The 14677-nt window shown below is 50.9% G+C and overlaps 5 protein-coding genes across 5 annotated transcripts; 2 read left to right on the top strand and 3 right to left on the bottom strand.

The window, feature by feature from the left end:
- Positions 1-243: 243 nt before the first annotated feature.
- On the bottom strand, positions 244-1332 carry A1O5_10138 (uncharacterized protein; the record flags this gene model as incomplete). The annotated part of the gene is made up of 1 exon (XM_007750716.1): positions 244-1332. The coding sequence occupies one exon, from the start codon at positions 1330-1332 to the stop codon at positions 244-246; it is 1089 nt and encodes a 362-aa protein (XP_007748906.1).
- An 850-nt stretch (positions 1333-2182) lies between these two features.
- Positions 2183-2992, top strand: A1O5_10137 (uncharacterized protein; the record flags this gene model as incomplete). The annotated part of the gene is made up of 1 exon (XM_007750715.1): positions 2183-2992. One exon carries the CDS (start codon positions 2183-2185, stop codon positions 2990-2992), a length of 810 nt encoding a protein of 269 aa, XP_007748905.1.
- A 394-nt stretch (positions 2993-3386) lies between these two features.
- Positions 3387-4232, bottom strand: A1O5_10136 (C-4 methylsterol oxidase; the record flags this gene model as incomplete). Its single annotated transcript, XM_007750714.1, has 2 exons — positions 3387-4034; positions 4104-4232. The coding sequence occupies 2 exons, from the start codon at positions 4230-4232 to the stop codon at positions 3387-3389; spliced, it is 777 nt and encodes a 258-aa protein (XP_007748904.1).
- A 4145-nt stretch (positions 4233-8377) lies between these two features.
- Positions 8378-10244, top strand: A1O5_10135 (uncharacterized protein; the record flags this gene model as incomplete). Its single annotated transcript, XM_007750713.1, has 5 exons — positions 8378-8498; positions 8555-9369; positions 9420-9566; positions 9614-9993; positions 10043-10244. The coding sequence occupies 5 exons, from the start codon at positions 8378-8380 to the stop codon at positions 10242-10244; spliced, it is 1665 nt and encodes a 554-aa protein (XP_007748903.1).
- Positions 10245-11594: 1350 nt separating this feature from the next.
- Positions 11595-13349, bottom strand: A1O5_10134 (myosin-crossreactive antigen; the record flags this gene model as incomplete). Its single annotated transcript, XM_007750712.1, has 1 exon — positions 11595-13349. The coding sequence occupies one exon, from the start codon at positions 13347-13349 to the stop codon at positions 11595-11597; it is 1755 nt and encodes a 584-aa protein (XP_007748902.1).
- Positions 13350-14677: the final 1328 nt, after the last annotated feature.

The raw sequence follows: 14677 nt of genomic DNA, 5'->3' as shown, positions 1-14677 counted from the left end.
GTCCTCGAGTTGCCGTTCATTCTGACAAATCCGACGCAAGTAGCTCCCTTGAGACTTTTGCAGGTATAAGACATCATCATCTATGATCAACTCGATAGGCATGTACAGTGTTCGGCCTTCGCCTGTTGTTTGATAAAGTTTGAAAACAAAAGTATATCTACAGAATATTCATCGCTTGCTCGTTCATCATAGTCAGACACGATATCGCTTGGGGAAAAAAAAAGAGAAAAAGAGTCGTTGTGGTCATGAGACCATCCCCTCCGGCGATACCTGGTTCGACCGGGCATCCTGGTATCTTGCCTCAGCATCGCCGGATGAGTCGCTTGCCTCTGATATTTCACTGAGATTTCTGGCATGCTGTCCGACGGGCATTGGTATCGCCATTCCGATTGATGAGGCTCCCTGACCCCCTATCCGCGCTGCGTCCCAGTCCAACGGTTTCCTTCTGATGCTAGGAAATTGTCTTGAGGGATTGCGGAATCCAAATGACAAGGGACGCACCAACTGCTCCACCTCACCCATACCCAGACCATCCAGACCCCGCCCGTTTTGTTGACGCATGCCGAAGGCAAGAACAGGGTCGTCAAGCGCACGTCGGTACGCAGATCGCTCAAGTCTTTCCTGGCGCCAGGCCGAGTACCTTTCACGGACGGGTTTGCAGAAGCGGAAGAGAAGAAACAGAATGGCGGCCACCGCCAGGACCGGGAGAATGACTGCCGCGGCAATCTCTCCTGGTGACAGACCTGTCTCACCTGCTGAATCGGCTGACGTTGAACCTGACCCTGGACCTCCTCCTGATCCCGATCCTGAACTTGAGCCAGGACCAGAGCTTGTGCTAGTGCGTGATGATCCAATGCTTTCGGTAGTTGTGGGAATTACGCCAATAGGATCACCGGTTGAGCCTGGCGAAGTAGCAAGGAGACCCGTGGGCGCTGTCGTTGTTGCGCTGAGGATGGCAGAGTTCGAAGACGGGGTCGTAGGTGAGACACCTCCTGTGGACAGCTGGCTGCCAGTGGCGGAGACTGTTATGCTTCCTGTACCCTTGTTTGTCGTGCTCAAAGGTGCATTTGAAGATACGAGATTGCTCTGAGCGGTGCTTGCTTGGCCAGAGGCTGCCGTTGACCGTCCTGAAGGCGTTGAGGAAGCGGAAGGGTTTGTTTGTGTTTGCTTGGCCGACTCTATCGCAGATAACGCTGTCGTGAAGCCAAGCAGCTCGCTGGCGACGCTTTTTAGAGAATCTAGAGGATTTGATATATCTCGAGGATGTAGAGGAATCGCTCTCACAGCGCAAAGAGAGGCAAGAAGAATAAGAAGAAATTCCACTCGGCGCATTCTTCCGGCCGCCGAGATTCGCCTTTGAACTCCCTTCAATGTTGTCGAGGTTGGGTCAGAGGATCTGCGTAATCCTTGAAATGCAAAAGCCGAGAGGTTCAAAGAGAAAGCACAAAGCACACAGCAGATCGAACACAATGCGAGAATACAAGTAGACAAGGAAAGTTTGGGATGAACTCACCTATTGGGCGCCTTCTTGCCATTAGATACTCCCTCACATTGGATGCAGCGTGCCTGCATTAGGCTTACCAGTAGGCTGTACCCAGTATGCGCAAGTGAATCCATCGCGCGGGGGCTGAGTAGCCGCGATGCTTGCACCAATGCCCGTGCGTGAGGCGTTCGCCAAACCACAAGCGTTTCAAGAATTTATAGCAAGGCAGAACACCCGTTGGTCGTCGGGATCTGAGCCAAAGCTCGGGCGAGCACCGCGGAAAGTGCTGTTTGATCCGGGACCCTTGATATGTGGTTTCTCTCCACCCAGTGGTCCCTTTGTTGAGGCGGCTGATCTTGTCGAAGGCGAGATGAAACTCGCGCCTGATTGAAGGGGAGATAGATGTCCATCAAACAATATGACTTCTTTCTGTGGTAGAGGCCCAGTCACCATGCGGGTGGAGAGCAGAGAAGAAAGGAAGAAGCTGCTGATGATTCTTCGTGACCCTTGCAGATGGGAACGATGCGAGAAAATGAGGGAAGATGGTAAGCTCAGAATTGGTATAGTGTGGTATAAGTAAGGCCAGCCTCGGCAGGGGATCTGCCTGCGCCCCCAAATCCAAGCAGTGGTGGCAGTAAGAACTTACTTCGACTCATTCCAAATCCTGCATTGACAGCTCTCGTGCTTCCCTACCTAGCTATGCGGCTTGTTGCCCATGCAGGAAGCTGTTACGTCCGTTATCATGCAAATGCACCAGCTTTTTACCATGTGAGCAAATTGCCACCCAGCTTCACGCAGAAGCCTTTCCTTCATGTTGGGCAGGCCTCATTTCCGCGAAGGAACTTGTCCCTCTCCTCGAGGGATCCAATCATAATCTCCGATGACCGCCAGACCATCACATTGCGTTTGAAGAACAACGAGAAAATCACGCAGAAGATTTCGCCCACTCCGAAAGCAAACTGTGACAAGCTTGCAAATGCCCTTGCCTCGTTACTTTCAACGCCAGAGACCCCCAAGACGGGAGATCTTTCGCTGAAGCACTCGCCGGGCTTGTCATTTGGCACGCCACAATGGCAACTCGATCCTCTAGGCGATGCGATACATCGGCACACGGCTCATCCTTCGGCCAGGGAGTGTGAACAGGTGGAAGAGCTGATCATGAGCGAAGCTGAGAGAATGAACCACCATCCACATATCACTCGTGGAACAATTGATGGAGAAAATAAATACATGACCATTACATGTACATCCCATAGCCCTCGAGGTCTGAGCATTCGAGATACCAGACTGGCCAACAAGATCAACGCGACCCTCGATGCGTTCAACGTCACCGAACCCATGAGTCCAGACGACACGCGAGATCTGGATGAGGTCAAGAAACACTTTGCCGCACACCGCGAACGGATGATTGCCCTCAACCGACAGCAAATCTCCGAAGCCCTAGAAAGCTGCTCCTGCGGTTCGGCCAAAATCATGTCTCCAACTTCCTCGCAAACTTCGGCCCCATGAAACCGAGACAAATGACGAACTTCTGGGTCACTACGAATACTCTCACCGAAAGGAAACACTCGGAGGACCAGAAAGAGACCGCAAAGGAAGCTTCGAATCATCCCTTTTCAAGATCCAGAAATTTAACAGAAAGTGAGTGCAATGTCAAATTTGAGCAGAGCAATATCGAAGTTTCGTTCAGTGCTTGGAGAAACTGGCCATATCACACTATCCATGAATACGAAAGCCTGTCCAGTTACCCATCCCTATTCCATGCAATCCAACGCCACTCATGCATGATTCTATTCTGTGCAGTCTTCGTTTTTCAAAGTGAAATCGACCGGATTATGTGCAGCGAAGCCCCGTCGCAGCTTCTTTCTCACGCGTTCTGTCCCAGGAGATCGAGTACACGATTCTATTGGCTTTTTCCTTCCACGGCCTTCCTTTCTTTCTTCTTCGGGTCTTGGGAAGAACTTCCGATATCAGTTCCCAATGCCGCGTCCCACCATCGGAAAGAACTGGCGTAATTCCCCAGGAACTTCTCATGATGCACGTCGTGATGGTCCGCTCCCGCCCAGAAGGGCAAGAAGTGATGTAGCGACCAGGGAAACTCGTACCCAGAATGCGCGTCAATGGCTTGGAAAAGACGGCCCACAATCCAGAGATACATGGTGACGATATGAAGGTTCTTAGTGAACGCGCAAAAGACAATGGGGATTCCCACGGTGCCGAATGCAAGAATCATGGTTTCCAGTGGCGAGGCGTATTCAGCGGCAAGACCAAAGGGAGCGCTGTATTGGTGATGCAGCTTGTGAATCATCTTGTAGAGTCGAGGCAAGTGGAGGACTCGGTGGAACCAATAGTGCCATGCATCTTCGAGGACGAAGAACAACGCGATTTGCCAGGCCATTGTGTACCAGGGAGGGAAAGGAACAGACGTGGACAAGCCGAAGTATTGAGCCATGGGATGGAAGAGCCAGATTTGAGGGAGTTCGACAGTGAAATGGGAGAGGAGGACCAGTTTGGCGCAGGCCCATTGTTCGGCAAGGGTGGGCATTTTATTCTTTACCAGTCTCGCGTCAGCAATCCGAATATGTTGGAACTGGCGTCCCTGGGAAACACGAGAACTTACCGCCTGGATCTTATACCTCCTGAAATAGGGGATCTTGTCCATAATCATAAACGGCACACACCTCCCAAAGTACACCACCTCATGGATGGCAAAACTCATAATGCCCGTCGCCAACACATCGTTCTGCATGTACGCGTACCATGCTGCCCAAAGTTTTTCAAAGATGTTCAGGTGCACGTTGTATGCAGCGATATCATTGAAGTAGTCCGTGTAAGTGACGGGCGCGGCGTAGTTTGTGGCATTCCTGAGGGAGACATGTTAGGTCGGCCAAAATTCATTGCACCCGGAGGGGGGGGATTTTTTTTAAAATGGGATTTTCAGAATGGACCATACATCTTGACAAGGGATTGGAGTCCACCAATCTCGACTGCAACGGAGTGCGAGTTGGGAAAAGTGACAGAAAAGAGTGACAGCTCAAGGACGGGCTGAGATGAAAGAAAAGGACGAGAATGATAGAACAGGGAAACCCAGAAAAGCCTTCAATCAACAATTTGAATATCGCGTTGAACGAACCCAGGATCAGTGGTTTGTTCCGGAAGCCTTTTCTTTGATTGGCAAGGTGGACGTGCAAGGGGATTTTATTGGGCGCTGTCGCGGTGGCATCACTCGGGCTTGCAGGCGGCTCTGGAGCTTCCGGGTAGGTAGCTCGTACCACAGTACTAAGTAGGTAAGCGATGGTGGTGGACTGACGCAGACAATCGTAGAGAGCCAGTGGTGCTTAAGCGGTGAGTGGTGGACTTGGAGCGTGGCGTGTTCAAGCCTTCAAGGGGGTCAATCTTGTCGACTTTTGTACCTGATCCTTGCGAGATGCAGGTGCCGAAATCTCGCCATCCATCAGGTGAGAGGGGCAAGATGGGGCAAATTAGCTAGCAAACAGTTCAAATCGTGCAAATAGAGCAAACAGGGTAAACAGTGCAAATATCGAAGGAGGTCGGCTCTGTCGGCATAAAGTTCTTCCTATCCCGGCTAGCGAAAAGACAAGGCTTTACTAACTATCTACTGGGTACGTAGGCTCGCTAACTCCGCTAGATACGAGCTGATACGAGGTACCTACTTGTTAGTATCGCACGAAAGACCCTACCCTCTATCTTCTCGATTCTCCTTCTTCCTAAGCGTACAACCGGTAAGCAAGCAGCTATGTAAATTTAACTACCTTTCCTTTGTGGGCCCTGGAAGGTGTTCGCGAGAAAATCTCTCTTCCACCGAGTTAATCTTCCCAGGTACAGTATGTAGACATCATTAGGCCCCTTTTCTGGAGTCAGGGGATGAATAAATATTGCTGTAGGGCCTACGCGTTATTCCGCAAGCGTTCGATAGTAACATCGCCATTTGTTCCGCGAGGAGACTGGGCAGACAGGTTCAGAAATCTCCTTCTGGTCCTCTCTAGTAAATGTTTCATTCCAGGACGTTATGGCAGCCAACATCTGGCTCATCTAACTCTAGTTCCCGGGTAAAAATATAATCGCTCAGTGTTCAGACTGATTGTAGTAAGTCAACATGGGTTCTCCGATGTCACAAATCATTACCAGCGATCATGAAAAGAGCCCGCAGAACCCTGATACTATCCTGATGGCGGTAGGAGCGCATGGCTCACTCTATTTGGCAGTTTCAGCACTTTCTTCGCTGCCTTGGCTCTGGTGAATTCCCTTGACAAATACCAGGCGTACCTCAGCCTCATCAGCTGTCTCACCTGTGTCCTACGACAACAGGCTAGATTTTAGCCTTTACAACTCCATCGCGTTCTTCGCCGGCGTCCAGATTGGCTCTTGGCTTGAAGCCTATGGACCACGCCCTCTGGCCTTCATCGGCTCGGTCGGCTTGCTCCTGTCCTACTCCTTGATGGGCCTTTACACACAGATGTGGCACTTCTTCCTGGCCATCGGAGTGCACAGTGGCATTTCGACTAGCTTGGTCTTCACTACCACCATCTGCACGGTTCAGCACTGCTTCTTTACCCGACGAAGACTCGCCACCGGAGTCGGGTGGTAGTCTTCGTGGCATTGTATTCCCGTTGATCCTCGAAGCTTTGCTGCCCAAGATTGGGTTTGCTTGGGCAACAAAGATGGCTTGCTTCCGCTAATGCGGTTGATGGAAATATTCGTATTTTTTTTTTGACTTTGGTACCACACACAATAGCAAACAAACAATAGATCGAAATTTGCCAGAGAAGGTAGCGGGCGTCTTGCTCCTAGTCGTTGAGCTGATCTGGCGGTGTACGACTGTAACTTTGCATTTGGATTTGGAAGCGGACACAGAAACCTCCTCCTTTATGCTGTGTAGTTGATTTGGTGAGTGTATTTCCCGTGCTTTGCCAGAGCATTCTTCAATGGCTCCCTCCTCTGGGGAGAATTGGGGTGGAACAAATGTATAAATTGTTTATGTTGCTAAAGTTGTTTCTTCCGGATTTGCCATCGAGTCCCCAACATTCGGATTTTGTGTGTATTCACCTTGGCTACTTACGCACATGCAAACACAAGATGACCCTCTCGTTGTCCGCAATCGCCGCCGTCTATTTTACGGGACCGCTCAATCTCTGGGTCTGAAAAGAAAGCCCGCTGAAAGATATCCGATATTTGAAGCGCAAATTTCAAAGGATAGTACACCATGGGAAAGTGAGTAGACATGCACCCCGATGCCGATGTGCGAACTAACTCATCCACGCAGTGCTTATTGCCTGCTATGCACCAATGGCTTCAAGCTCCCTTGTTAGACCGACCTCTCCCCACACTTGTTCATCAGCCACCTTTCCAAGCAAAGCAACTTCGTATGTGTCGTTATGATACTATCAGCATGACAGCCTCCGATGTAATTCTTGTGCTATCCACAGTACCCGCTCTTCTCTATAGCGATCCAGGGAGCGGATAGTCCCTGTGCCCGGGAATATCTGAGACCTGGCACGCTTTCCTGCGAAATGCGCAGCTGTCACCTACATCGACAACCCGTAGGTTGCATAGAAGTGGCGTTTTCCAAGTCTCATTTGTCGAATACCGTGCGGCGCCTTCCCGTAGCACAAGGTATGGCGTAGAAATACCGAGTATTTTGATGTTTCAAGGCGAATTCGGAATATTATATGAATTTCAAGTATTCCTGCAGAGTTGCTTTCGATAGTCCTCGCTAGTTCCTCGTCAACTTAACCGTAGGTCGAGCTGCCGCCAAAATCACCAAGCTACGCACGGGCTGCCTTAACATGGCTCGATGGGTCAGGTGGCGTTAGGGGGGGGGTAGTGGTCTGAGTCTTGGCGGGTCAGTGGCCCACTTGTTACTTAGTTGACTCGAAGCGGCCCGACCCGCTGTACCCGCCTAGACCGGGTCGAGTCGTTGAAGGACGCCTAACCATACCGACCTCGCCGAGTACGAGGTAGAGGTAGGTTGGCCGATCACGATTCATGTTTGTGCTGTTTGCGCCCATGTCTCGGCACTGCAGAATACACTCAGTACCTACTTGTACTGGTTACACTCCATGAATAGGTCTTTTGCCACTAGAGAGATTTCTCTTCTGTATTCAATCAATCAAGTTATCTGACATTTCTCAGCCCGCCAACCACAGTGTACATACTCTATACAAGTCCTCTTCCCCTTGACGGATGTTACAACGATCAGCAACAGGCAATCTGAATGGTGCCGACCGCGAAGGATGATCTAGCTGGTGAGCCAGTGATAAAAATAGCGGCACTACGGGATAACGACTTCTTCCCTGATTGACTTTGTCCAGCATAAGTCGCCAATAATTTTGCAAGGAACGTCTGCCGTACTCCGTAATAGAAGGTCATCCGCACTTAAGTCGTGCGCGATTCTATGATGGCAAAAACCGTGCAGCACTGATTCAGAAAATGAAAGTAATGTCGCATTCCTTCTTGCTAAATGCTAATACCGAGTAATGCACCTGGTCCATTTGGTCGGTCTCCAATGGCAGCTTTGCATGAGCTCCCCACCCACGTGCCAACCCGCGTGCTGGGATCGATCAAGCTGCCGGCATTACCGCCTCGAGACACTCGATTTGGGGAACCTTTGGGCGGTCCGCCTGTCAGGGACGAAAGCACATGTTCCCTTCTTTGAATATAGTTGGATGGCACTATATTTGTACCTAGTGGAAGCTTGTCGTGCTTGCCATGCTTGTCTTCTGATACATAAAGTAGCTGCTCGAATGTCGAGAAGTAATTCGAGACCAACCTGGAGTCTAGAAGCTCTCGACTTCACTTGCTGTCTACTGGGAGAGAAGGAAACTCCGACTTGGTTGCTTGTTTCGTACGTGAGAGGACTCGACCAGTCACAAGATGAAGCTCACCCCACTTGTCTCGGTGCTACTGGCCAAGGCCATTGAGGCCGCCCCTCAACCTGTCACTGCCTTATCCAATGTTGGTGCTACAACATCAGACGTCTACCCTCCGGCAGCCAGTAGGTCATATACCTGCCCCTAACATTTACAAGGAGTTGAACCAAAACCTCTTTAGCATCCGTCAACTCGGCTCAGTTCCCACCCGAACCAGTGGTCCAATTCCCTGGGCCAACGCAGACTGGCCTTGAGCCAGCCGTGGCTCAGACAGCTCCCCTTTACCCATATAACACTCAAGGCGCCGCGGCATTCCCTCTGGTTGCTCCTCAGCCTCAAGGCTCTGATTCGAGCTCCAAAGTCGACATTACTCGCTACTGGGGTAACTTGTCACCGTGGTATTCATTGTCTTCCGCCGATTACGGATTGCCCAATGCAAGCCCCCTTATTCCTGCTGGCTGCTCCATCAGTCAGGTTCACCTCTTGTACCGCCACGGTGCACGGTACCCTACCAGCGGAGCTGCCCCTGCGACGTTTGCTGCTAAGCTTGCAAATGCCACCAAGGGCGCCGGTTTTCAAGTTTCGGGCGAGCTGGCTTTCCTGTCCGACTGGACTTACAAGCTGGGTGCTGAGCTTTTGACTCCCTTTGGACGCAGCCAGAACTTCCTTCTCGGTGTTGCATACCGCCAATTGTATGGTGAATTGTTGAACAACTTCACCGCTCAGGGTGCTCTCCCAGTTTTCCGAACTGAATCTCAGGACCGCATGGTCAAGACCGCCGAGAACTTTGCGGCTGGTTTCTTTGGTGTTCCTGAGTATCTGAATCAGGTAAACATTGAGATTCTTGTCGAGAATCCTGGTGTCAATAACTCCGGCGCCCCCTACGAGGTCTGCAACAACTCCAACATCGCCAGTCGTGGAAGCATTGGCACCACTGTCGCGAACAAATTCGCCAACAACGCTTTCAATTCCACCCTAGCCCGGTTGAACTCCCAGGTAAAGCTCTCCATGCCTTATAGCCCACATAGCTGATTGTCGAGAGGTAGATCTCTGGTAATCTAACCTTCACACCCACCGACGCTATCGCTATGCTTCAGCTCTGCTCGTACGAGACTGATGCACTTGGGTATTCCGCCTTCTGTGGCCTCTTTACGCAGCAAGACTTTCAAAACTACGAATACTACTATGACTTGGTGAGCTCATTCCATCTGTGATTTAAATCCGGCTTTTAACTCTTTAGTCTTTCTACTACAACAACGGCCCAGGTTCCCCAGTTGCTGCTGCTCAAGGCAAAGGCTACCTCGAGGAGTTCGTTGCTCGATTTACTCAGACCTACCCTGCCGCGCTCTCTGCTCTCAACGAGACATTCGACGATACACCGACGTATTTCCCACTCAACCAGTCCATCTACGCCGACGCTACCCACGAGGTCGTTGTTCTCGATACACTCACGGCCTTCAACCTAACTGCGCTGTTCAATGGACCTGCTCTTAATACGAGCACTAACCAAGGGCGTAACAACTTTGTTGCCAGCAAGCTTGTACCGTTTGCCACTCACTTCACTACTCAAGTGCTTGAGTGCCCCATCTTAATCCCGTCTAAGCAGATCCGTTTCATCGTGTAAGTCTCCTACCTTCTTGTCACGGCTAAAACATGCTAATTGAATCAGCAACGACGCAGTTGTTCCAGTCTCGGACTCCCATCCCGGCTGCCCTGTTGATCCCAATGGTCTATGTCCCTTTGATACCATGGTCAATGTGCTGAAACAGCGAATTAACGAGATCGACTTCAGATACGATTGTTTTGCCAATTACACTGCTTCGGCAGGCGTTAATTACAATGGTCGTGCGCCTCGTAATGCAACGCCATGATGCATGTAATCAATATTTGAAACCCTGTTTTATGATATACGCGACAGCATCGGTGGCTCGGGACGTGCCGACGGTTTATTAGTCACAAGCAACTGACCGAGATACCAAGTACATAATATGATTAATGAGATCGAGTTCTCTAGAACTCTGAGACACCACTTTTCAAGGCCAATATGAGCGAGAATGTACTTCGAACTTGAGCGCATAACAACGATAAATAAACCCACTCAGGAGTTTTCTGGTAGCATTCGTCTTGCAGTCCAAATGAGAAGCTACATTCACCTGCATATAATCTTTCTCTCCATAATCGGATCCCACCAAATTCAGAGTTACATACTTCTTTTGGACATCATGGCCGTCGAGCCGTGCCGCCTCAGTTTTAAGCTCAATGTAAGCTTACTTCAACCTAACCAAGCTTATGCCTAACTGCTGCGGTACGACAGGATCTGTGCGTTATCGGGCAACCATGAAACTAGCCACAAAGCTGCAGGCGTGATTCATGCCACCGGGGCCCGGCCGTGACGTACAGATCGGGGATAGTCGCAAGGCGTTGGCTCTTGCACCTCTTGAGCTGGTCCACGTTCACGAAGAGGTATCACTCATGCGAACTGACAGTGATATTCCTGGCACGTGCAGGCTGACACTTCCCCAGACCCGGACCAACTCTCGACGCGGCCCACCAATCAGCCAGGGTGTCCAGCGTCCACAGGATTTTCCCCACGAGCAATTAGTCTCGAATGACCGCTCACCCGGCTCGAGACTCCCCTGGCGACGGCGCTGACACCTTGGGGTCCCGACGGCGCATTTCCTTTTGCACTTGGTGCAGTTGGGGCATAGGCGTTTTAGTTGTGGGTACCTCGACGATCGACATGGCTAGCATCCTGGCAGAGGAAGGCAGTGTTGTCGAGATTTTGACAAAGGAGTTTGCCGTAAGGCCAGGCAGGCAGGGGAAATTGACATAGCTCCCGTCTGCAGTGGCATCTTCGAGTTGCTATGATGGACGAGATGCTCAGAAAATGGGCAGACTTAAGCCAGATAGCGCGCTTTCTCCAAAGGGGTCTAATCCGAGCTGCGCTTCTGAGCTCGTGGGGTTCTTTTGAGTTTGCTCTACAAGTACTCTTCTGCTTCTCGTGTCAATATTGTACCTCAACATTGCCAACCCCAGGAACAAGCCACAAAAATTTCGCACGGTGCGCGCTGGTCATGGCATAACGGCTCCCATGGCTGCCAGCAGCCGGAGAACTGGGCGGTAACGCATTCGCGATGAATGGCTGCAACTCTATCGTCTTCTCGAAGGCATAGAGTCATGTTGGGGGACAAAGAGGTTGTCCATTACACATATATATATTCTCAAATCAAATGATTATCCCTGAGAAGATTCCCGGCCTCGTTGTCCATTTTTTGCGCGATCCAGCTCCTCAGGAATTCTGGCAATGGTGCGTCTAGCTCCTTGCCGTCGCGCAACTTGCTCATCGAAGCGAGAATTGTGCGAATATCATACGTCGAGTTGAACACCTCGGGGACTCCGCGCTCTATCTCGAGCAATTGGTACACAGCCTCCATTGCTGTACGGACAGAGTACTCAGTCGTAAAGATAACATCGCGCGTCGTCTCCGCGAACTGCCCTATGAACGCGAAATTGACCGACCCGTCCGGCACTATGTCCGGCCGATCACCTGCGTGCCGGGGCATGAAGAAGGACGTGACATACGGCATCATGACCGGCACGCAATTGGCGCCCGTGGCTGCCAGTCGCGGGATATCCTCCACCGGCACGCCGAGATGGTAGAGCCATTCTTGTGTGATTTCTTCACCTGTGCAGTCTTGCATGGGCTTTTTGATGAAATCACCGGGCACGTCGACGAAAAGCGAGTACAGCCAGATCACAATCTGTTTGGGCGGTTGCTTTTTGAAGTGCGGTTGGCGGTTGACCGTCCAGCTGAGTAGCCAGCTGGAATCTTTTACCGTTACGATCCCACCAGTCACAACTCTGCCGCTAAAGGGGTCGCGTTTGCAAATTTTCTGGATGTACCTCGGGATGGTCTCGTCCATCGTGGTCACTGTTGCCGACTGCCATTTTGACTCGGGAATATGCGAGCCGAAGACGTCTGGCCTGCCGAAGGCGGCATCTTTCGCTGCTATGCGCCGCCACAGATCCCATGCTGGTGCTGGTCCTTCGTTCAATTTGGCAGCTGTGTGATGGTCCCCCGTGCCGGTGTTCTCTGTCAAAGAGCCAATGGTCATGAATATCATGTCTTTGGGGCCGAGATCAACACCTCCTGTTTCACCGTCTTTCATCCACTGAACGCGCGTAGCTTGCTTCGTCCCGCCGGTAAGTGAAAAGTCTACATCTAGGACTTTTGTTTTGTATTGGAACTTCACCCCGCGGTCGGCCAGCCATTTGCAGAGCGGCAGGACAAGTGATTCGTATTGATTGTACTTTGTGAATTTCAGGGCCGTGAAGTCGGGCAACCCGCCAATATGATGAATGAAGCGATGGAGGTACAGTTTGAACTCCAATGCTGAATGCCATTCCTGAAACGCAAACATCGTCCGCCAGTACATCCAGAAATTGCTCTGAAGGAAGTTGCTGCCAACGACTTCGCTAATGCGCTTGCCTTCGAGCTCTTTCCGTGGTGTCATGAAGATGTGAAGGATATCCCTCTGTCCGTTACTGCTTAAACCGAACAAACCGTCCGTGTGTGCGTCTTGGCCTTGACTGATGGTCGCCCGCTGCAACGAGTAGTTAGGGTCGTCCTTGTTGAGCCAGTAGAACTCGTCTAGCACTGATGCGTCCTCGATCTCCAGTGAGGGAATCGACCGGAAGAGATCCCAAAGACATTCGAAGTGGTCCTCCATCTCCCGACCGCCGCGAATAACAAATCCCTTCTCAGGTTCGTCGATGCCGTCCAACGCCCCCCCGGGGATGGCGAGCTCTTCGAGTATCGTGATCTTCTTGCCCGGCATGTGACCATCGCGTATCAGAAAAGCTGCTCCAGCCAAGGAGGCGAGACCCGACCCGATAAACCATGCCGTCTTGTCGTCGACGTCTTTTGGCTTGCGTGGCCGAGCGAAGGCTTCATAGTTGCCGCTGCTGTAGTACATGATTGCTGAGCAAAATGTCAGCGTCACCGCGTTTGCCTCAGTTGCAGCGGCCGTGCTTTTGAAAAAATGGGTTTCGACGCGCTGGATCTCCAGAGTAGGGGGACGGTCAGAGTGACTGCTGGCGGTATTCTTAGAAGAGGCTAAATATTGCTCATGATGATGGCGTCGAGTGGCCAAGTGGTGTGATCATCCACCTTTTTGAACTCTTACAAAGTAACAAGTATACGTAATAGTGGGCCATATTGTAAGAGCACTGAGAAAGCGCTGTCAACCGAAGCATTACATTACGACACGCTAGTCCTAAAACCCAGAGATGGCGAGATCTAGAAAAGATAGTTAGGCTTGGGAGAGTGCTTCTACCTATCGATTAATCTCTTATTTAGACGTCAACAAACGCCTCAGAGAGATCCTACAGAGAGAGTGAAATCCGTGCAATCGCCGCAAAGTTGGTAGTTCAACAAATGTTTCAGTTGCAGTTCCCTCTGTACCATGAAAAAAGTTATCAGAGGCAGAAATGCGAGGACATGGACAGCTCGTGATCACGCCACATTTCAAGCATGAGTCGGTAGGGTAGCAACAAGGCCAAAATCTTTCTTGCTTGCCGCTCTGCGGAGTGACGAGCAGACAAAACTATAACAGAAAAGACGGGGGACATCGCAGAACCTTGCATTGAGTCACCCTCGCCGTCGATGTTCACTGCAGATACGCTCAACAACACTAAGGTCATCGCACAGAAGCGAAACCAGGCGGAATCGTGGTGACATGGCTTGGGCGCTGGAGAATACGCCAACTTTAGGCGCAAACCTGACTCGCACATATTACGAGGTACGCCGATTCGTTTATCGATATCCCACGGCCGACAACACCCGCTTGGATCTGTGATATATGGGATGGCGAGCAGCCGGTGTTGAAAAATTGAACTTTGCAACGCTGCATGGGAGCCAGAAGTAATACCACGGGAACAAAGGCGACCCAGAAAAGGCGGCTTGACTTTTCCACATTGTCCATATCTTACTGTAGTTTGCGACCAGTCGTCTTTGCTTGGACACCCACTTGCTAGTTAGTGTTTTGCAACCAGAAAGGCGCTGCTGCTGACGGTAGAGGGGTCAGAGGGGCCAAAATAGGTTCAGGTCTATCGTACCTACAGCAATGAGGTATGTAAATAGCTGATTTCTCTAAGAACGTGCAGTTAGAAGGCACCCCGCCAGACATATTTGTCAATATACGGTTCTCCGACAAGATAGAAAACAGCAACTCTGCAAGACAAAAAGTGAGATGACAGCCCAGCGCAAATTTAGAATGTGCGGAAATATTGGAGGGTCTTGGAG

Source organism: Cladophialophora psammophila (genome assembly GCF_000585535.1).
Source record: "Cladophialophora psammophila CBS 110553 chromosome Unknown aczJe-supercont1.18, whole genome shotgun sequence".
Classification (NCBI taxonomy): Eukaryota; Fungi; Ascomycota; class Eurotiomycetes; order Chaetothyriales; family Herpotrichiellaceae; genus Cladophialophora; species Cladophialophora psammophila.
Note: the sequence above shows the minus strand (reverse complement) of the source record. Positions and strands in the feature narration are given on the sequence as shown.